This window comes from Myotis nattereri (genome assembly GCF_964212035.1).
Source record: "Myotis nattereri genome assembly, chromosome: 10".
Classification (NCBI taxonomy): domain Eukaryota; kingdom Metazoa; phylum Chordata; class Mammalia; order Chiroptera; family Vespertilionidae; genus Myotis; species Myotis nattereri.
The window spans coordinates 29,704,706-29,727,916 of record NC_138085.1 but is presented as its reverse complement, the minus strand read 5'-3'; the positions used below and the strand labels follow the sequence as shown (position 1 = coordinate 29,727,916).

The 23,211-nt window shown below is 44.6% G+C and overlaps 2 protein-coding genes across 3 annotated transcripts in view; one reads left to right on the top strand and one right to left on the bottom strand.

Moving 5' to 3' along the window:
• Positions 1-18,034, bottom strand: part of POLR1A (RNA polymerase I subunit A) — a 76,723-nt gene extending 58,689 nt beyond the window's left edge. Inside the window, exons 1-6 of the mRNA XM_081101027.1 lie at positions 17,865-18,034; positions 12,063-12,267; positions 10,792-10,941; positions 5,590-5,697; positions 4,291-4,376; positions 4,060-4,163 (exon numbers count right to left, since the gene is read on the bottom strand). Coding sequence (XP_080957153.1) covers positions 4,060-4,163; positions 4,291-4,376; positions 5,590-5,697; positions 10,792-10,941; positions 12,063-12,267; positions 17,865-17,941 — 730 coding nt within the window. The 5' untranslated portion in view covers positions 17,942-18,034. The remainder of the gene's footprint in view (positions 1-4,059; positions 4,164-4,290; positions 4,377-5,589; positions 5,698-10,791; positions 10,942-12,062; positions 12,268-17,864) is intronic.
• Positions 18,035-18,353: 319 nt separating this feature from the next.
• Positions 18,354-23,211, top strand: part of PTCD3 (pentatricopeptide repeat domain 3) — a 31,142-nt gene continuing 26,284 nt past the window's right edge. For both annotated transcript variants that reach the window (XR_013996499.1, XM_081100845.1), the window contains exons 1-3: positions 18,354-18,499; positions 20,651-20,703; positions 20,813-20,849. Coding sequence is in view for 1 of the 2 variants with exons in the window: in XM_081100845.1 (XP_080956971.1) it covers positions 18,396-18,499; positions 20,651-20,703; positions 20,813-20,849 (194 nt within the window). In the remaining variant the exon portion in view is untranslated. The remainder of the gene's footprint in view (positions 18,500-20,650; positions 20,704-20,812; positions 20,850-23,211) is intronic.

Genomic DNA, 23,211 nt, shown 5'->3' with positions numbered 1-23,211 from the left:
ATTAGAGAAATCTGTAACTTGAATAATAATGGATATAATTTAGTTAACTATTCTCTATTAATAGGCATTTAAGCCATTTCCAATTTTAACTACTTAAGCAGCACTGTGGGTATTCTTAGGACAAAGTCATAGAAGCAGAATTGCTGGGTGAAGGAGTCTACATTTAACATTTTGATTCCTATATGAGCAAAACATTTCAACCAGTTAATGTAACAGAAGAGAGTGGGGGTATGAAACAAAAAGGCACTGACCTTCAGGAATAACCAAAGCAGCGTATGTTCAGAAGGAAAAAAGAGGACCCTATTAACCTAAGGAACAACTTTGTGGGCACTTCTGGGAACAACTCTCTGCGCATTCTTTCTTCCTCAACAGGCTTGAAGGGCTGAGGAAGACCAGCTGAAGCTGCAGTCTCTCTAGGTATGGAGTGCCCTCCCTCCCGCCCCTCCCCCTTTAACAGACGACAGTTGTTCAATCACAGGATTCGAAGCAGAAGAGACCTGCAGGAAGCTACCACCTCGCGTGGGCTGCACCCCTCTGTGCAGCCTGCCAGAATGAACGCTGCCTGGATGGGAGTTGGAACATCGCTGGCATGTGATTCATTCCGCTCTGAGAGCTGCCATGGGAGTGCTAAAGGGAGCTGGGCGGTTATATAACTTGGGGAAGACTCCATCACAGTGGTGGAGTGTCTTGGCTATGAGAATTCTCATTTAAAAATGCTAATGTGGCTCTGGCCGGCTGGCTTGGTTTGTTGGAGCATCATCCTGTACACCAAAAAGGTTGCAGGTTTGATTCCCACTCAGGGTAGCTACCTAGGTTGTGGGTTCAATCCCGGGTCAGGGCATGTGTGGGAAGCAGCCAATTGATGTTTCTCTTCCCCCTGCCCAACCCATCCACCCCCCTTCTCCCTTCCTCTCTAAAATCTAGAAACATATCCTTGGGTGAGGTTTTAAAAAATAATTGAAAAAACACGAATAACAAAACAATAAAATAAAAATGCTAGGGTGCACTGGGGGGGGCTCGAGGTGCACTCTGTGTATGTAGCACTTCACAAGCTATGGCTCTCCTCATGGGTGACTTGTTTGTGGGAACAACTGAGGCACAGTCACTGCTTGGCTCCCTTCAGTATCAGGAATGCGGCCAGAGCCTAACTCCACATCGCCTGCTCTCTCGAGTCACTGACCTGTGCCTGGTAGCCTCCTCTGAGAGCGGAGGCCACGTGGTCAGGTCTCCACCTGGCACCATGCTCAGCCACAAGCATGTTTCATGAGGCGGAGAGCCCAAAAAGCAAACGTCTGTTAAATGCTAAAACCCAACCTAGAACCATGGAAGACAACTGCTGACTCAATTCTAATGCAGACTTTTGTTTGGCATCATCATATTCTCATAGTTGTAGTGAGAGATTACGTCAAAGGATGGATTTGACAAAGACACTGAAAGGTTACTTATCTGCTAGACCAGCTGTGGGCAAACTACGGCCCGCGGGCCGGATCCGGCCCGTTTGAAATGAATAAAACTAAAAAAAAAAAAAGACCGTACCCTTTTATGTAATGATGTTTACTTTGAATTTATATTAGTTCACACAAACACTCCATCCATGCTTTTGTTCCGGCCCTCCGGTCCAGTTTAAGAACCCACTGTGGCCCTCGAGTCAAAAAGTTTGCCCACCCCTGTGCTAGACAGATATTTGCTCCAGAGAAACAGTTATCTTCTAGAATTCTGACCATCTTTGTTCTCAACCTGTGAACATTTTCTAAGGCACCCTAAGGAACAGAGCAGCAGTTCCCAGCCATAAAAATTATTTTAAGGGCTATTTATAGGGAAGTGCAGAAAAATCTACCCCGTGGTTAACTATAAACCATTAAACAAAATTAAACAGGCTTTTAAAATGCAGTGTGGTATCCTGGGTTGAATCCTGGGACATAAAAAGAACATTACTGGAAAAATTCAAATGAAGGCTGTAGCTCACTACCAGCAGTGCACCAATGCTAATGTCTTAGCTTTGACAGGTGCACCATGGCGATCTAGGACGCTGCATTAGGGCACACTGAGTAAAGAGTACAGGGACCTCTCTGGACTATCTCTGCAACCCTTCTGCAAGTCTAAAACTAGTCTCAAGTAAAAGGTTTTTTAAAAAGTACTAAGCAAGCCCTAACCGGTTTGGCTCAGTGGATAGAGCACTGGCCTGTGGACTCAAGGGTCCCAGGTTCGATTCCGGTCAAGGGCATGTGCCTTGGTTGTAGGCACATCCCTGGTAGGAGGTGTGCGGGAGGCAGCTGATCGATGTTTCTCTCTCATCGATGTTTCTAACTCTCTATCCCCCCGCTTCCTCTCTGTAAAAAATCAATAAAATATATATTTTTTTAAAAAGTAATAAGCGAGTTTGTTACTGCTATGGTCTGAATGTTTGTGTCCCCCAAATTACAGGTGTTGAAATCCTAACCGACAAGGTGAAGGTGTCAGGAGCCTTTGAGGATGATTAGGTCATGAGGACGAACGCTCATGAATGGGACTGGTGCCCTTATAAAGACCCAGAGAGCTCCGTTGCCGCTTTCTGCCACGTGAGGTTATAGGGAGGTGGCTGTCAATGAAGGGGCCCTCACTGGACACTGGATTCGCCAGCACCCACCTTGGACTTCCCAGCCTCCAGAACCGTGAGCAACAAAGGCCTGGGTTTATAAGCACCCAGTGTGTTGTTTCAGCAGCCTGGACAGACTACGTTATTTACTCCCGCCTCGCCAGAATCCTCAAATGCATCTCGGGGAAGAGACTTCCTTGCCTGCCTCTTCCACATTCTCAAGCTCTGCAATGAAGGTTAGTCACCATATGCTGTGGACTTCCACATATGAACTTTCCTAAACTCTGGGCAAGAGGTTTTGTTACGGCCACTACAGAGAGTTGGAAACAGAAGCTCCCAGAAGTGGCCTTCTCTAACAAGGCTACTGAACTGCTAGACCTACTCCCAATCAGTAGCAGAGGAGGAGTCAAGCAAGGTCAAGCTCTTCCCACCCTGGCACACTGACTTACAATAAAGGTGAACCATGAACATCTGCAGAGCACATACTGCACAGCAGGCTCAGGGCTCAGCACTTCCAATGGGATAGCTTCAGTGGTTCTCAACCTTCCTAAGGCCGCGACCATTTAATACAGTTCCTCATGTTGTGGTGATCCCCAACCATAAAATTATTTTCGTTGCTACTTCATAACTGTAATCTTGCTACTGTTATGAATCGTAAGGTAAATATCTGATCTGCAGGATGGATTTTCACTGTTCGCAATCCACAGGTTGAGAACCGCTGCTTCTTCACCACTTCAAAATACAAAACAAACCTACAACTAACAAAAATACGAAAGCAGGAGGACTAAGTCAGTCTCTAAGCATTTTCCTCAAGGACCCCAAGGGTGGAACCGAGCTGAGGAGACACTACCCAGGAATTTATGGGCCGCCAGGAGCCGCCGCAGGAGATACTAATGGTCTCTGACCTCCCCGGTGTTTGTTTGTTTGTTTAATATATTTTTATTGATTTTTTTTTTTTTTTTTACAGAGGAAGGGAGAGGGATAGAGAGCCAGAAACATCAATGAGAGAGAAACATCGATGAGCTGCCTCCTGCACACTCTCCACTGGGGATGTGCCCGCAACCAAGACACATGCCCTTCACAGGAATCGAACCTGGGACCCTTGAGTCTGCAGGCCGACGCTCTATCCACTGAGCCAAACCAGTCAGGGCTCCCCCGTGTTTCTTAAAAATTCACCTACATTATACATTTTACTTCAAAATAAATCCACACTTTTTGGACAATCAAATGGTTCTAAATATTTGCCAAGTATATATCTCTTAACTCCCTCCTTCAGAAAATGACCACCTGAAGCAAGAGCTGCCTTGTTCAGCCCTCAAAATGCAGCCCAGCCCGTCAGCTGTGCGAGAGGCCAGGATCCCCTCCGCCACCGGCTCACCAAGCACACATCACAGTGGACCGCTGTTCCCAAGGTCTGGGACACACCGACGGCCACGCGTGAGGAACCGCCCAGGCCGAGGGCCGCCCAGGGCCCAGCTGCTTACCCGGCGGCTCTGTGTCCGTCTGGCCAGCTTTCTTGTGCACCACGGCTGGATACGTGACGGTCAGTTTGCTGTTGTGCTCCTTTCGGACAACTGCCCGCCCGGTCCTAAACAAGAGGACAGCTGTGACTGAGGAGAGGAGGAACCCACCAGGACATTTACTGACAGCTGTGAGCAACCGGCCAGAGACCTCCCGCTGGAGGGAAAGGGACCAGCCAGCACCCCGAGACTCACTTGCAGTGGGGACACCGCTTAGCAGTCATGTGTGTCCTCCAGAAGCAAGAGATGAGCTTGCTCTTGCTCTCACACACATTCTTCACCTGTTGAAGAGAAAGAACCTCAGGGTGCCATTTGAAGAGAACCCACTATGTATCCAGTGATGTTCACCTTTTTTGAAAAACCAGAGGAAGCCACCTTCTTAAACAAAAATTTCCACAGAACCCTAACACAGCCAAGCCCTGCCAATCACGGAGCGGCTTCTTTCCTTATCGTTCCTCATTTCTGATACGTGAATAAGAGAAGAAACAGCCTCACTACGCTGTCACTAGATAGAGACATGATGAATGCAGTGGGGGGCTTGCACAAAGTACTTCATAGACGCTGGGTTCCCTTTAATTTAAAATAAACCGCTTTGAAATAAAGAAATAAAATGTTTGAAAATAAAAATAAAAGAAGCCGAAACCGGTTTGGCTCAGTGGATAGAGTGTCGGCGTGCGGACTGAAAGGTCCCAGGTTCGATTCCGGTCAAGGGCATGTACCTGGGTTGCGGGCATATCCCCAGTGGGAGATGTGCAGGAGGCAGCTGATTGATGTTTCTCTCTCATCGATGTTTCTAACTCTCTATCTCTCTCCCTTCCTCTCTGTAAAAGGTCAATAAAATATATTTAAAAAAATAAATAAATAAAATAAAAGAAATAAACCTCTTTGGAGGCAGGTGGTGCACCCCCCTGCTCCCTCCTGGGCGGGACCTCAGGGATCTGAGAAGAGTACATCCAGTGAAGCTACATGAGTGGCTCTGAGCCTGGCTGCAAAGGAGAGCCACTCGGGCCCTCCCCCGACCACTTCAATCGGAATCTCTGGTGTGAAACTGGGCATGAGGCGAGTCAGGTTTCAAGTTAGTCCTGCAGGCTGATTATTGACATCACTCATTCACCGAACAAATTAACACTGACATAGATGCTATGGGGGAACAGGGAGGAGGTGGGATCAGTGCTCACAGGAGTTTACGGTGCTACAGGGAGAAAGAAGAAAGGAACATGGACCTCATTCTCAAAGTGAGACTGCAAGCCAGAACCTTGCTGGACGCCGTGCCTACACTACCTAATTTCACCTAACCTTCTCCTCGGTCCTGTAGGCAGGCATCAAATATGAGGACACAGTGGCTCAGGAATAGTTACGCAATTTGTAGGGCCACAGGCGTCATAAGGGGCAGAGCTGGGATTCAAACCCAGGTCAACTATGGGAAACCGAATGTGTGCGTAAGTGACAGGGCTAAGAACCGAGTGTTCCGGGAGGAAAGAAGGGATAACGCACATGCGAGCCCTGGGATCCCAGGAGGTTGTTCTGTACAATTTCACGTGTATATTGTTCTAATTCTTCCTGGATTTCAAAAGCAGTAGCATCAGCATTTTCTTCCAGAAACTGAAAAACAAAGAGAAAACCCGTATTATCAAAGCAAAGTCTGTACGATGAGCAGCCCCACAGGGGAGTTCGGTTTGAGAGCAGAGACAGACACCTCATGGCTGCTGTGTAGCATTCTCAAAACAGTGAGGCTGTTCAGATAAAATCAAAGAAGAATAGCTGCTTCCAATAATGGCGGGCTACATTATTCATTCCAAACCTAAAACGGAAAGAACCAGGACAGGATAAAATGTTTCTATTATATGTACAGTGAGGAGGATCCAGACCTAACTGAAGGGAAAACAGGAGTCCAGGTCCAGGAGCCCGGGGCCCAGGTGCTCGATGGGGGCTGCAGCACGCAGGGCTCCAGGGCAACCCTCAGCGCAGTTACGTCCAGCTGGGAGGATCACGACAGACTTCCACGGTGCTCTCTGGAGCTATGAGACATGGCAGCACTGGCCTGGGGCACATTTTCCAATTCAGGGATTTTAAACTTTTCATTTTGGAGGCCTCAAATAATGGATGGGACAGAAATCAAAGCCCCGAGTTAGTGCCACGACAGGAATCTAACAGGATACCTTCCCTCCCATATCCTACCCCACAAACACAGGAAGCTGGGAACCTCAGGGGCTGTGCCCTCGGGAACTAAACTGGCCCTCGAAAAGGACCTCGTGGATTGCAATCACCGGGCAGTCCCGCGAGCCATCAGCTTTGAACCCAGACTATGACGGTCCCGGGCCACCGAGCATATGGCAGAAGCCTCTCTGGAGGAAGGCAGCGGCATCCGAGGCCTCAACTTATTTCTACAAAGAATTCTTTAAGTACAATGACAAACTGTCAAAAATGAGCACACCAGACAGGGGAAAGAGAGGGCGCTTCTGGGAACAGGGACAATAGCCTGACGTTGAAGGTGAGCGTATGGGTGGTGCTTACTTTTAACTATTTGTTGGATTTTATGTACGATTAATGCATTTCTGTGGGTATATCTTACAAAAAAATTTTCTTAAGGTAGGCATCATGAATAATTTTATGCCAATAATTTTGAAACTTTAGATAAAATGGACAAGTTCCTAGAAAATATAACCTACTCTGAATAAAGATTTAAGAAAATCTCTTCTCCTCTCTCTTTTGAACCAGTTTGATTCGGAGTTAATTTTTTAATTCTTTTCCCTGGAAACTTTATAAAAGTGGAAATGTCGATTGCGTCATTAGGTAGCATTGCTGATGGCAAAAATGACCTCTAGTGCTCAGACTGTATCTGAACTGGGAAGACTATGAATGAATTATAAACACCACAGCTCTGAGCTTCCCTGGTGCTAATGAGGCATGTCCTTGAGAGTCTCTGGAAGCTGGGCCACGGAGCTGTCACAAAAGATACTGATTCCTACTCGGGGTGTGGGGCTCCTGGGCCAGGGTGGCTCCCAGGTCCCCTGGTGTAATCGAGTCCTTTTGCTCTTGAACTTGGAGAGCCAAAGAAGACTAGACTTAGCCAGCTGTGAGAGCACCCACTGAAGAGAGACCGTCTGGCAGCACCCTGCTGGTGCAGGGTTGCCAATCTTACATGAACTCTTTCAGGAGAGAAAAGAAATTCCCTACCTTATTTCACGAGGCCAACATAATCTATATAACCAAACTCAAAAGGACAACCTGAGAAAGGAAAGCTACAAAGCAATGATCACAGATGCAAAATCCTAAGCAAAACATTAGGAATTCAAATCTAGCAACGCATTAAAAAGGCAAATGATCGAGAACAAGGAATCCCAGGAATCCAAGGTTAGTTTAATATGAAAAAAGAATTGAGTACTTCACCATGTGACCTTGAGAAAAATTATCTGAAACTTTCAGTAGGTGCAGGAAAAAGTATTTGATAAAATTCAGCATTCAGCCATCTTAGCAAAATAGGAATAGAAAAGTTTCTTTAATCTGATAAAAAAAAAAAAATTATAAAAGTTCAGCCAGTATTATACTTACTGGTGAAATGTTTCCCCATTTGTTTGTTTTAATATAATTTGTTTTTATACTGACACAATCTCACACTCACAGGAAATTGCAAGTACACAGAACAACCTTTTTCCTTGAACCATTGAGAGTAAGTTGCTGCCCACATACTTGAGTGAACATTTTCTACAAACAAGGACGCTCTCTAATATGACAATACAATAATAAAAAACCGTAAATTGACATTAATAAATTACTACCACCTAATCCTCAGACACCATTCAAGTTTTGCCAATTCTCTAGTAATATTCAAAAACAGCCAATTCAGAGCCACCTGTTGCATTTGCTTGTCATGTCTCCTGCGTCTTCCTCGGGCACCTAGTCTAACTTTAAAGACATTAACACTGTGAAGTGCTGGGGTCCCACCCCAGCAGGTCCAGGGGTCCCCAAAGGTGTGGACGGAGTCGGTGAAGAAGGAATGACACAGAGGCAGCGTTCAGTTGATCAGCATGGTTGGGTTCTCCTGCCTGGTTCTATTGCCAGGTTCTGTAGGTTCTCCAGCCAGGTTCTGTCCAAGATCTTTTGCCATGTTCTCTCGCTAGGTTCTGTCTCTAGGTTGTGTGGCCAGTTTCTGTCCAGGATCTTTTGCCATGTTCTCTCCAGCGAAGTTCTTCTGTCTCTAGGTTCTGTGTAGGTTCTGTGTCTAGGTTCTGTGTGGGTTCTGTGTCTAGGTTCTGTGTCCTGTTGTCTTGTTACATCTGTATTTGTACCAGTTGATTCTATCAATCTCTATTCCAAAGGTTAGGGCGTTTCTTATCTCCATTCCAGGGAGTAAAGATTATGTAGCTTAATTAAGCATGACTGTTTGTAGTTAAAGTGATTAATTACCTGCCTGACACTTAGTTAAGGGGTTTTATTCCCTCCATAACTTCAGGGGAAAATCCCTACCTGGGGAAACAATCTTTCTCAGAGAGGTGACCTTGGTTAAAACACATAGTGCCAAGAAGGTGAGCAAACATATTTAGAACAGTATGCCATACATGCCAGGTCCCCTGAAACAGCAAGGATGGGCCGGCTCCCGGCAGTGAAGAACTAAAGGTGAGTGAAACCTGGGTGTCTGCTGGCTCCTTGAGATCAGATTCAGCTTGTGCCTCCCTGGCAGGAAGATTCAGAAGCAGTGGACGCTCTGCTCTTCTCACTACATCTCACTATCAGGTGGGGCATGATTTCAGTTTGCTGCACGGGGTGATGTTCACTTCGACCACTTGCATAAGGAGGTGACGGCCAGAGTTCTCACTGTAAAGTTACCGTTTCCCCCCATTTGTAATTAATGAAGATTATTTGTGTGGGGGGAGTACTTTCAAACTGTGTAAGTAGCCCGTTCCTTATACTTTCAGTTCATTCATTCATTTATATCAGGATGAACTCATGGATTTCATGGATTCTTACTTTATACATTGGGTTATAATAGTTCCTATCATCATTTACTTTGATGCTCAAAAACTGTTCTAGATTTGGGCAGTGTGAGCTAAGATAGCTCCTGTGTCATTCTGACAGGTCCCCTTCATTCTTTGAGGACCGACTTGCTCTCTGGCACATGATATTCCAGGTTCATCTTGCACTTTCTGCATCAGCCCTAGAATCAGCCACTTACCCAAAAAGCCCTTTCAGTGAAGAATGGCATTTAGAAGCCAGGACATAGGCACTAGGTGTGTCCACTGCTATCAGCACTCCAAGACCCTCCCAGGGACAGACCTGGGAATATATGTGCACATGCACACGCACCCTTCACACTCATACTTTTAATTCCATTCCAACACTACAGGATTAACTCTGGGTCTTCTCTCATTCACATATTTGCAACTTCCCCCTCTGGTAGTGTGAAATCTGGCCGTCATTGTCCTTACTACATGTACTTAATTTGATCACTCCACCTCCCTGTATGTAACCACTCTCCCATCACTGCCGCCACCTACTCCCATGCATGACCCCCTCTCACCCAACTTGGGCTCCCATCCCGCTCCAGGCCACTCTCCTATGAACCCCCTCCTCACGCTCTTTGGGCTCCCATACACCACACTGGACCATCCCACAGGGCACCCTTTTACCTGATTTGGATGCCCACCTCCCATGCTGAGCTTTTACCCTAAATGAACACTCTCCTCATGCTACTTGAACTCTGACATTCCAGGTTGGGCTGCACACACATGCAGGGATGCCCTCCCCTTGATGTTTTTCTCACCTTGGTTGGCCTGACAACCTACGCCCGGCCACACCTCTGTGTAGAAGCCTGTGTGCTCTGCCCACTTAAGGTCTGAAGGGACGGGGAAGAGGAAAGGTGAAAGGTTTTCCTTTGAGGGAAGAAAAAAGACGAGGATGCATGCCACCCCTTCAACACAATACTGTAGATCCTAGCCACCAAAATAAGGTAAGAAAAAGAACAAGACATGTAAGGATCGGTAAGAAATAAAATTGCTTTGCTATTCACAGGTGATAAAAAGAATGTACAGATAAAATATCAGAACTGATGAGATGCTTTTGCCCGGCTGTTTCATACAAAAATCAATATACAACAATGAATAAGATTTTGATCCACAAACAGAAAATGAATTTTAAACAAGGTATTTATAATAGCACCAGAAAATCTGAAGCAATCATTAGTCACAAAGAAAACAAGGTCTGTTCACCACCTTACCTATGTAATCCAACTAAGCATCACCAATAGAACAATGTGACAGCAGGTGCCTCTAAAATGATGCAACACAAAGTGTCCTGTACTGTGTAGGTGGTATTCTTACCAAAACATGAATCAAATGAGGAAATAATCAGACAAATCCAGGATGTGAGAAATCCTACAAAGTGTTAACGCCTTCAAAAAAAGTCAGTATCATAAAAAACAAATTTCTATATTAAAACAGCCTGCATTAAAAGTGACCAAAGAGATGTAACATTCAGAGCAATATATGAACCGTGATTGGATCCTGGGTCCAGGAGAAAAAAAAGCTCCTGGGTAAATATATTTCTATGTTGTTTTTATTAACGTTCCTCCAATGACTCTACAGTTTCCTGTTTTCACACCTAGTGATTGGTATCCAGTCACAGATATAAGAAGGGACAACAAACAGCCTTTGTTCCCACTGGTGGCTTGCCTGATTTCCGCGAGAGCCAGGCACCTACCCTGTTCAGAATTCTCTCCAGCTCGTACACAGCCTGAAGGGCTCCGACCTCCAGAACTCGCAGCTGGCAGATGAGGAGGTGAATCACAGCCCGCGGGCAGGTCAGCATGTGGCAGTTCAGACAGGAGCCCCTGAGCAGCAGGTAGAGCTTCTGAAGGAAGGAATAAAAAGCAGCAGGATATTGGTAGTCGTTCAGGGTGATTTTCAATATCCTTCCAATTTTTGTTTTTATGGAGTCAGTTTATTCACGTAAGAATTCCACTTCCCCAGTATAACTACAAAGGCCTTCGTGACTTTAAGAACTAGATAAACATTCCTCCATATTTTCTATATGATTTCATTTTAAACCATTAAAATTTGAAATTTATTTTGGGTCTGAGGTAGGGAACTACCTTTATTTATCTAAGTACTGAATACTACAGTTAGTCAAATATTTGGTATTTAACTAAAACAATTCTCTTTCCTTGATACGATCAACAGACAAAAATCATGTCCATGTACGCTCATCTGTATAGTTTAAAGCAAATCCTGGGAGCTAGGTTAACCGTATGGAGCGCGGAAACGCACCAGTAGGACTCCAGACATGAGCTCCATTCTTAGCGCACTTGGGTCTTCTGGGGCTTTGCTCCTCCTGCCACCAAGCAGAGCCTACAAGCTCACCTAAGAGCTCAGGGCCTGGAGAACCCCAAAGGACCCCCAAGTGCCAGGGTGGCTCTGCCTAGGTTTCTAATGGGTGTCAAGCCGCTGAAACGAAAGGTGCAGGGGATGGCCCTAGCCGGTTTGGCTCAGTGGATAGAGTGTCGGCCTGCAGACTGAAGAGTCCCAGGTTCGAGTCCAGTCAAGGGCACATGCCCGGGTTGCAAGCCTGATCCCCAGCATGGGGTGTGCAGGAGGCAGCCAATCAATGATTCTCATCATTGAAGTTTCTATCTCTCTCTCCCTCTCCCTTCCTCTCTGAAATCAATAAAAATATATATTAAAAAAAAAAAGTGCAGGGGATGGATGAATGCTCTCTTCCCCTCCTGTGAACAGACCCAAGCTGTGGTTCTTCTAAACTGGAATCAAACAGGTACACTTAGGTAGGGCTAGAGGCCAAGTTGAATTCCTGGATTTGGCTCCTCAAGGTTTAAAATTTCACGGTAAAGAGCACTTTAGCTCAAAGTGTCCGGAGCTAACCTCCTCAGACCCCTCCTGTGGGGAGAAGGGTGGCCTCACAAATCCCTCCAACAGCCCTGGGACCCACACATGCAGGGAGGCCTGGGCAGAACGTACGTCGAAGAGGAGAGGATTGTACACGGTGAGCGGGAGCTCGATGTGGCCCAGGTGGCCGGAGCAGTTGTTGAAGTCCTGCACGCAGGTGGAGCACACCTCTTTGGAATCCGCAGGGCCCAGAGCTAAATCGTACAGGCCGTTGACCGACGGGTTCCCCAGACTGTCCAGGTACCGAGGGTTTGTAATGGATTTAACACTTAGTTTCCTAAGGAAATAAAGAAGACCAAGGGAAGACAAGTTACCCAACTTCTCAGACGTGTCCTCTTTGCCATCAAGTGAGAACTGGGTTTCCGCAGACACGCTGGCAGCCGGAGGACAGGATCTGTGCCGGCTGCGCTCCCGACTGCAGCACAGCACTTAGCAAGGAGACCGCACACAATACTTACTCCATAAATACTAGTGAAATACTAGTGTATGCTGAATGCGTAAGAGCAGTAAAATCACTAAACAACAGCCTTAGTGCAAGTCCTGCACTGAGTACACCAAGCACGTCAAACTCCCGGCCCATGGGCCGCATGCCTCGTTTATTTGGCTAGTGTTAGCCTTTGAGTTTGAGATGCTTGGAGTACAGTTTCAAAGAGTTAAGTAACTGCTACATGCCAAATGCTTTACAGGCAGCACTGACTTTAACCCTCGGAGATGGGCATCACTATACACAGTTTTTAAGGAGGAAGCAGGCTCTGGGCAGTCGGGTGATTTAACCCAAGTGACACAGCAAGAAAGGGAGGAGGTGAGGGGACATGGGGAACAGGGAGTCAATGGACCAGACTGATTCGAAAGCTCACGTAGTAATCCCTGTATGCAGAAATAGTGAATTGAGGTACATTAAACGCAAATCTGCAGAAATATAGCCTGCTTTACTAAAGATTTCATCACAGTATGTTATGTCTGGTTTAAAGGGGTTTCCCACAGGATGCCTAACTACTTTTACCAAAACTACATTAACTTTTTTTTTTTTTTTTTTTTAGAAAACAAAGTCATGGACAAAGAAATCATCCAAATCTCACAACCTAGAGCAGTGGTCGCCACTGGTGGTCCGCAAGGTCCAAAAGGTTGGCGACCGCTGACCTAGAGAACATTCAGACTTTTATCCTCTGGGTACATTTTTTTAAAGATGATAACTGGGATCACTTGGTTGTGCCTATTTTCATTTAGCATTGAGTATTTTTACATCACTAAAAATTCTTTGGAAACGTAATTCTGAAGAGCTGCAAAATCTTTCATTCTATGGCAATTAATATAATTCATTTAACCAAACTCTATATTATAAGTAAGCTTATGACACCTATCTATGTAAAAACTTTTACATAGAATAATTCAAATTTCTATTTCCTAAAAATTAAAATCATTTCTCAGTGGAATGGATCCATGAATCTGAGAGTGCAAACCATTTTGAAGCTCTTGATATATCCGGCACCTTGCATTCCAGAAGAGGTGGACTAACGGTAGTGTCTTAGCCAGCACCAAGTTTTAGCACTTAAAAACCTTCCCAAGCCCAGCCGGCATGGCTCAGTGGATAGAGCGTTGGCCTGAAGGTTCCCAGGTTCGATTCCAGCCAATGGCACATGCCCAGATTGTGGGCTCCATCCCCAGCATGGGGCATGCAGGAGGCAGCCATTCAATGATTCTTTCATCACTGATGTTTCTATTTCTCTCTCCCTCTCCCTTCCTCTCTGAAATCAATAAAAATATATTTTTTAAAAATCTTTCCAAATTTAAGAGGGAGAAAAAAAAATGCTACCCAACTGTCATGTTAATTACTTTTTATTACAGTATTTCTTGAAGCTGTTTTGGTCCCGTAAGATGTTCTGTAAGATGCCACTTCACTTCCCTGGCCTAGAACCTACAATGATGGAACAAGAGTGGGCAGGTGGGGCCAGCACAGACCTATGCTAACTGGCAGAAGAATCAAGTCCTATGCTCTAATCGACTGGAGAATGGGTCCCCATGGGGAAGAGAGGGCCCCCTACTGACATAAACATTCCTTTTCACGAAGCCTCAGTGGTGACTTTTGAGCTGAGTATAAAATGATGGTGGTGCGTCAAGAACTAAGAACAGACCCAGGAGACCCCCGCTTGCATGACTGGTATCACTGAGCGCCAAGGGAGGCCACACGGAGACCTGTTGGTGTGCCTCTTGTCTGCATGATCACTTTGCTGCAAATAAGTTAGTTACAAGAGAAATTTAATCTAACTCCATGTTGTGTGTGTGGCCTCTCACCACAAACCTGGAGCCCACTCCAACCTTGAACTAGACAACCTTGGACAAAATACTTAGCTTTTTTTTTCCCCCACCTAAAAATTCTTCAATGCGGCAGCTTCGTTACGATGATCAGAAGATAACGTGTGTAAAATACAGGGCTTGGAACAAAGTTCCTCTCTCTTGCTGGGGCAAAGGAGAAAGCCACCTAACCATGGCAGAATGGGATGGAAGGGGGGCAACCAGCAAGGATTCCACTGAAGAGAACAGAGCTTGAGACAAACACACTTGGGCTTGAGGATGACCTTCGCTGCTGCCTAGAGTCACTTTGCTCTCTGAACCTGAATTTCCTCTCCTGTAACTGGCGACACCACCACAAATGGTGGCAGTAAGAACTGAACGTGCCAAGTGCTGAATAGACAGCTCCCTCACACACACATGCATGTACTCGACAAACACCTATTTAGAGCTTACTAAGTGCCAGACACACTTTTGCTGGAAAACAGACAAGATTCCCTGTACTCAGGGGCCTTACATTCTATTGGAGAAAGATAGGCAGACAAAAAAACAAAATAAATAAGCATATAGTCTGTTAAATGGCAGAAAGCGGATAAAAGTAAGGCAGAAAAGAGGATGACAGGGTGGGCCAGTAATCAGGGAAGCCCACACTTCACTAAACTTGAGCAAAGGCCTGAAGGAGATGAGGGAGTAAGTCATGCAGTCACCTGGGCAGAGGGCTTTATAGGAGGAGGAAGGTCCTGGGGTGGATGTGTGTCTATGGTGCTATGGGAACCGCAAGGAAGCCAGGATGGCTGGAATGGAGGCAAGTTCAGGGACCAGAATGGCCCTTCCAGGCCATTTTAAGGACTTGGCTTCTACTCCAAATGAGATGGGAAGCTATTAGAAACCAGCACAATAAAAGGTAGCATAGTTATTGAAATTTCTCAACTCCAGACACACATAAGTCTACAATGTTCATAATGGATATCGATTTGCTCATGCAGTTTCCTGTTTGAAAACTCTGCAATTACTGTTATTATTAATTCAAGCAACTTAAACACTTTTGCTTTTGGATGAAATTGTATCTATGACTGGTGATGATATAATGGGAATTTCTGGGCTAGCAACTGTTCCCAATGTTACCAGAGGTGGCACTCACCAGTTTATCCAACCAGAGCTGATGAAAAAAATGAGACACACAGGGAGCTCAAGGCTAGTGGAGGGAGACAGAAATATAAAAAAGCACAAACTGCAGCACATGGTAAAGACCTTAGAAAATGAGGTTGAGCTGAGCCTTAGGAGTGACAGAGATACTGTCCAGGTGTCTGCGGGGATGGGGGAAGACAGACAGGAGGACATTGCATGCAGAGAAAATAAGTCTGGCGAAAGGGCCAAATGTTAAAACCTGATGGCAGGTTTTGGAATGTGCAACTCTGCACTGACCTGATCATGGCAAAACTTGTGGGCTAAGCTAAGAGAGTAGCCTCTGGCCCTAGCTGGTTTAGCTCAGCAGATAGAGCGTCGGCCTGTGGATCAGAGGGTCCCGGGTTCGATTCGGGCCAAGGGCACATGCCCGGGTTGCAGGCTTGATTTCCCAGTAGGGGGCGTGCAGGAGGCAGCCGATCAATGATTCTCATCATTGATGTTTCTATCTCTCCCTCTCCTTTCCTCTCTGAAATAAAAATATATTAAAAAGTAAATTACTGTTGTAAAAAAAGAAAAAGAAAGAAAGAAAGTAGCCTCTGCAAATCCGAGGGAAACGCACAGCCTCTGGGAGGTTTTGAGGGTGACGTGATCATGTGACATGACCAAGGTCTGCCTGGGGCAGCCAGCAGTGTGTGGGTTCTTGACTGGTGCAGGTTTGAGTCCAAGTGATTTTGAAAGTACATCTATGACAGTGAAACAAGGAAGGGCTTAGGAGAGAAGCAGCAACAGGAGAGAGCGTAGGCAGCGCTGCTTTGGCTTTTTAAAAACACTCTAGGAAAGAAGTGAGCCACATGGGCTGTGTGAACTCGCTGAGAAGTAAAAGTCACAGTGACATCAGTGAGTGGGGCTGCTGTTAGCTCACTGGACAGTCAGAGAAAAAGGGGGGGCCTCGGAGACAGGTTCAAGGGAGAAGCTCGGGGACGAGCCGCTGCCTGCTGCTCCCCTGGTTGCAAATTTTCTGGGGACCCTAAAGAGTTTAGGAGAGAGCAGAGATACAAGCCTAAGGGAGAAAGGCGTGCTCAGAGGGCCTGCTGGGTCCTCTGTCTTGAGGCTTTTGATCTTTCTTTAGCCAGTGGAAATCCTAGGGGAGGTCTCAGGAGGGAGTCTCAATAGAATACTCATCAGCTTTCCAGGCATGTCCTTCAATATGCTGATTCATCAGAATGTGCGATAGAGGGGCCAGGGTTATTTTCTGGTTAGGTTTTGTTGTTGATAGTTTCATTTCTAAAAAACATCATGGAAGAGGGGCCCAGATCTAGTGGGTCTGCCCCAGGAAGGTCTGGAATATGCAAACCATTTGCTCCTAAGTATACTCGGTCAAGGAAGATAAAACCTGGTGATTCCTTAGCTAGCTGTAAATTGCTCAAATTGTCTGGCTTTGTTTAATTATTTTGCTCAATTTCCCTTATTTTGCTTGTCAAGGAATTTTCCTAGCTTCTTCCTATCCTGCCTCAATCACATTTGAAGTAGCATGATCATATTTACACTTTGAAAGAATAACTGACAGCTATGTGAAGGATGAACTGGACAGGTGTAAGGTAAAAAAGAAAAGACATTTCAAACAAGAGATTGAGGGTGTGACCTAAAGTAGTAGTAGTAGCGATGAAAGGAGGGTGTAGAACAGTTATGTAGGTGACACACAGAAAGGGCCCAATAAGTAAACCAGACGCCAGGAAAAGACAGGTCTAGAATTATTTCTCAGTCACAAAATAATGACCATTTTGCATTAAACGCCAGGAAAAGACAGGTCTAGAATTATTTCTCAGTCACAAAATAATGACCATTTTGCATGAAACCAAAGTGATGACATTTAGGAGAAGAAAGGCAGTAGGACAAGAACAGAACTGCGAGGAACATCAAGATTTAAAGAAAAGAGGAATCATCTACGAGCCTGAAACATTCGCATAGAAGCCTTGTTCACCAAGGTGTCACCAACGTCTAGCACTCTGCCTGGCAAAAACTGAAAAATCAATAAATATTAGTGGATTAATACACTGATCAAGTAAGGAAGAATACTTGTCCCAGAAACAGAACCTGAACTGAGTCATGAAGGATTATCATTTTATAGACAAGAGACTAATTATGTGCTTAACTAACCGCTTCAGAGACAGTACAGTCACTTCACAAACGCTGGTTAAGTACCGAGAAGACTGGCGGAGGGTAACGCTGCGCCTTGGGATACCATGCGGCTCAGAGCAAACGCATTCGCAGTCCCACCAACTCTAAGCAGTGCGCGCCAGCCCAGGACGTTCTCGGAACTACGGGTCCCGGCAGGCCGCGCGCCCGACAACCCAGGGCTCAGGAGATACACTGGACGCAAGACATTTCGGGAATCGTAGTTTATAAAGGCGCCAACCTCAAGAGGCAAACTCCGCACGCTTCCCACCAACTACTTACTTGAGCTCTTCGGCCGAATACATCCCGAAGGAAATGCCCTGCAGCCGCCGCCAGGGCATGTTCTTTGAGCCCAACATCCTCCAGGTGAGTTTCCAGTTCTGACACCCAGAGAGAAGTTCGAATCACCCCCAGTAAATCCCAACACAGCTACGAACCCGCTGCCGCCATGTGATTTAAACTGCGCTTGCGCGCGAGAAATGCTCGCTGGGAAGAGATGTACCTGGACGAGACCATTTCCGCTCTGGGAGTGGGGGGGGGACGGAAGGTACTTTCATGACTCTCACTAGCCCTCTTAGTTTGAAAACAATCGAATATATAGACAATTAAAATGATTGTTTTAGAAAAATCTCTTAGATGCAATTGAGGCGTATTGAGCACTTAACTTTCGTAACGAAGCGTTTCAAACCATGAACTTGTACCCTATTTTACGATTGCTTTCGTCTCAGCCAATAGCCGGGCTATTCTGATCCACCTCCCCTCTCCGAAGGTGGAACGCATGCTTTCCCGACATGCAATGCGAAGAAAGCGAAGATGGCGGCGGCGGCCTCGGCTCGCTGGCTGAGGGTCCGCTGCAGGTTTTGCCTGCCGCTGACGGCTCGGTGGACAGGTGCATGTGAACCGGCCCCTAGTTGCAGGTAAGAGAGGCTTGAGGAACTCACCGGGAAGATCCAGGTGTCAGCTAATCCTGTGAGTCCCCTTCTCCCCCCCACCACCCCGGAGCTGTGTAACGAGGCCCGACGCAGTGGAATGCGCGTGCGCCCTCTCGTAGCCGCGTGCTGCGGAGAAAGGATCACAACGCGTTCATTAGGAAGACACTTACGGGTTGGCTGGCCCACCCAGGAATTACAACTGGAGACCAGACTAGAATCCTTGTGTCGTGGAGCCAACATTCTAGTTAGTATGGCTGTTAGCAGTCCCATCCCAAATTTTAAAAAAATAATGATTTGGTCTCCTTTTCACGCAACCAGTAGGAACAGGGAGAACGCTTTAAGATGTTTCCAAATTGAAGGTAGTTTATGAGCTCTACTTTTTCTGTTTCTCTCACTCTCCAGCCTGCTGTACTTTAGGACATCTCAGAATGTTCACCTTGTCAAAGACAACAGTGCTCCGTGTGTCCTAATGTAAAAAAAAAAAGCATGACTTGAAAGAGTTGATCCTTAACAAAAATAGTATTGTTTTAAAAAGATGCCTCGGCCCACGCACAGAAGGGTCTGGGGTTTGATTAGGGCAGTGGTTCTCAACCTTCCTAACGCCGCGACCCTTTAGTACAGTTCCTCATGTTGTGGTGACCCCCAATTTCATTGTTACAAATTGAGCATAATTAAAGCATAGTGATTAATCACAAAAACAATATGTAATTACATATGTGTTTTTCGATGGTCTTAGGCGACCCCTGAGAAAGGGTCATTTGACCCCCAAAGGGGTTGCGACCCACAGGTTGAGAACCGCTGGATTAGGGTCAAGGGCTCCTACCTGGGTTGCAGGTTCTGTAACGGGACAACCAGGGGTGCGGGATGCCTGTCACCACTTGAGCCAATGAAGCAGAGACAGGGTTGAATCATGTGAGCATTTATTCCAGTAATGCCAGCAGAATGGGAGAGCAGCAGGTCATCCACAAAAATCTATTCTGCACCCCTCCATAAGCTAACTGCTTATGTGGGTAGGACAAGATTACGTGGGGAAGTAGGAATTTCAGGTCTGAGAAAGTGGGCCTGGGGTAATCATTACAGGTTACAAGTCCTCCGGCTCTGGGGAGTCACTGAGATGAGAGCAGGTGCCTCCGGGACTGTGTGCCACGAGGTTGTAAATCTTTCCATAAAGATAGGCAGGAGCAGGACTGCATTCCCATGTCTCGGGCGTGCGACTCTCAGCGAGGTTAGAATGTGCTCTCTCTAATCAGAAAAGAACAATCACAGTTAACAGAGCATGGTTAATATTTCTTACAGTTATAGTTAATTTCTAATATTTCTACCCCTAGCAATTCCATGCACAACCACATGCAGTTTGTGTCTCTTTCACAGACGTTTCTCTCTCGAAACAGGAAAGCAATCCTCTGGTGAGGATTAACAACCGAAAGAAAAAAACGATGTCTGAGACCAGATGCCAGTAGAGGAAGTAATTTTCCAATCACATCGTGACAATTTTCTGATTGGTACCAATGCCATTTAGGAAGGCAGTGTACAAGATAAACAATGCGCATTATCTGGGTGGTATATTGACCTTTTTAGTGTGATAAAATTTTAAAGCTCTGTCATGGGTCAATGATTCTACATTTTGAATTTTAAAAAAGTTCCACGTTTAAATTAGGACATATTTGATTTGGTACTTTCCTGATTGAAGTGGATTGAAATTATGAAAATAACTTCATAATTGCTTTAGGTGGATAGACTTTAATTATTATTAGGACATTGTCCTATAAAATTAGCTCATTATCTTGTCCTTCTTAACTTTAATGTTTTGGATTTCCAAAGTTGAAAGTCCCTTACATTTCAAATCAGCTGTTCAATTGTTTAAGTGCTATTAAAATTTTCCTTTTTTCCCTGACTTTATTTAATGTGATTACCTCATCTATAAAATTGTGACCATATTGTGCCCATATCTTATATCTTTTTTGTAATGGTTTTGAATGTGGTGTTGAGGCCATGCCCCCTCAGTGTACATTGGCATGAATTATCTCACTTTGATCCATGAAAACTGGGAAGTTTGTGTGCAAAGTGCACATAGGTGGAGGTGAGGTGGGAACTCCATTAATGATTATTAACTTGAGGACATTTATTTTTTTGCAGGTTTTATTCTGAAAGTGCAGCCCTCCCAAAGGTTGAGGGAACTGATATAACAGGTATATAGAAATATATTGAAATATTTCCATTTGTATATTAACACTTTGTACTTCTTCATAGTACTAGTATGGGGAAATTGATTCACTTTGTTTTATTTTTCATATTAAGGGATTGAAGAAGTGGTCATTCCAAAAAGGAAAACTTGGTGAGTGTTTAGTCAGTACTTATTCATCAAGGGGTTGAGTGCTTATTATGAGCAAAACGTTGGTAAGTAAGGATTCAGTGACAGCAATGGAGAGCATTCTTGGGAAGAGAACAGTTGAGGGAGGAAAAACTTGGAAGTTTAGAAGAAAATAAAACAGGAAGGTGGAAAGTAGCGAGAGAATGGGGAATGAGATTTACTTAAGAATTAAAAGACTTTGTGAACTGAGTTCCAGTTAATGTTTACATAACAGTAATCATGAGAATAATTTCTTTAGAATAATTTTTCTTTTTTTAAAAAAATATATTTTATGGATTTTTTTACAGAGAGGAAGGGAGAAGGATAGAGAGTTAGAAACATCAATGAGAGAGAAACATCGATCGGCTGCCTCCTGCACACTGCTCACTGGGGATGCGCCCGAAACCAAGGTACATGCCCTTGACCAGAATCGAACCTGGGACCCTTCAGTTTGCAGGCCGACGCTCTATCCACAGAGCCAAACCAGTTAGGGCTAGAATAATTTTTTAAGAGAATTCTCATGGTTGGGAGAGCAGACAAAATTATCATTATGGTCTTTAATAAGTTAAAATAAAATGAATGAAGTGGATTGCAAAATTTAGCTTTTTTAACTCATAGATCCTTGAGCAAATTGCCTTGCTTATTCAAGAATTATTGAATACATAAGAACTAAAACTTCTTCACAAAAATTCTTATAGTAATGATACTACTGAATGTGTTTAAAAGCTCCCTAAAAAAAGCCAGATCTTTCCTGAGTATGACCTGAAGACTAAAGTTAATTTTAAAAGTCCTAGCTGGTTTGGCTCAGTGGATAGAGCATTGGCCTGTGGACTGAAGGGTCCCGGGTTTGATTCTGGTCAAGGGCACGTACCTTGGTTAAAGGCTCCTCCCTTGCCTGGCCCTAATCAAGGCTTATGCAGGAGGCAACCAATTGATGTTTCTCTCACATCTCTTTCTCTCTATCTTTCCCTCCCTCTTCCACTCTCCCTAAAAATCAATGGAAAAATATCCTCAGGTGAGGATTAACAAAAAAAAAACCAAAAAACGTTCTTAAATTTCAGAAGTATTAATGGTTATTGCCAAAAGGTGTCTGGGATAAATAGAACACGCAGAAGGAAACAAGATTTTCAGTAATCACACTACTCAGAGGCAAATTATTTTAATCTGTGCTACAGTAAAATGTGGGTAATGACAGTACCTACCTCAAAGAATTAAGTAAGCATTCGATTAATGCCTGCCACATTGTCAGAGCTCTGTAGATGATAGCTGTTATTTTAAATTTCTGTGTATGACATTTTTTATATAAATTATGTGTATGTATTTAGTTTAATAGAATTGATTTGGTAAATGTTCTGTTCTATACTCTGCTTTTAACTTAATTACTAATAGTATTTTAATATATTGAGGTTTATTTCTGTCTTCCCTGGCACAAGAATCAGAACCAAGATAAGAGTAGAAATAAACATATCCATGAATGAGTCATTTTCCTGAATAACATTCAAGTTCAAAGCATTTTACCAGCCTCTATCCCTGAGGAAGCTACTTCAGGGAATACAAAAAGTTTTTGGAGGGTTTGCTCAGATGGCTCATGATCTATTCCAATCCTATGCATAGTTATACTTTATACTCATATTACATGTGTACATAACTTATACACATGATTAAAGGCAATACAGGATATGATATAAATCAAGAGTGGTTGTAGTGCAATAACCAAGGTGAGTTTGATTGAAAAGTGTACAAATTTACCTGTGTCTTAAAACGGATAAGATTCTTTTATTAGCATCAGAGTCACCTAGGAATTTTATTTATAAAGCATATTCTTAGGAGTAATTCTCATGAATCCTTAAGTATGAGACTCACAGATACAGAAAACAAGATCATGTCATGTGGGCAGAGGCCAAGCCGGCAGGCCTGTGAAATGCTCTGTTAGAATAGGGGAATAAGAGTTGATACAGAGCATTGTTCAGCAAACTAAGGCCAATTTTTTTACAGCTCATGAGCCAAGAATGGTTTTTACATTTTTTTATAGTTAAGTCAAAAAGACTATTTTAGCCCCTGCTGACACGGTTCAATGGGAGAATCAGCCTGTGCACCGAAGGGTCTCGAGTTCGATTCACGGTCAAGGGCACATACCTGGGTTGCAGGGTCTTTCTGGGCCAATTGCGTGCTGGAGGCAACCAATCCATGTTTCTCTTTTCCTCCCTTAGCCCGCCCTCCCTTCACTCTAAAAATCAATTGAAAAAAATATCCTCAGGTGAGGATTAGCAGACAAAGAAGATTTATTACATGTGAAAATTACATAAATTCAGATTTCAGTGCCAATTAAAAATTTTTTAGAAGACAA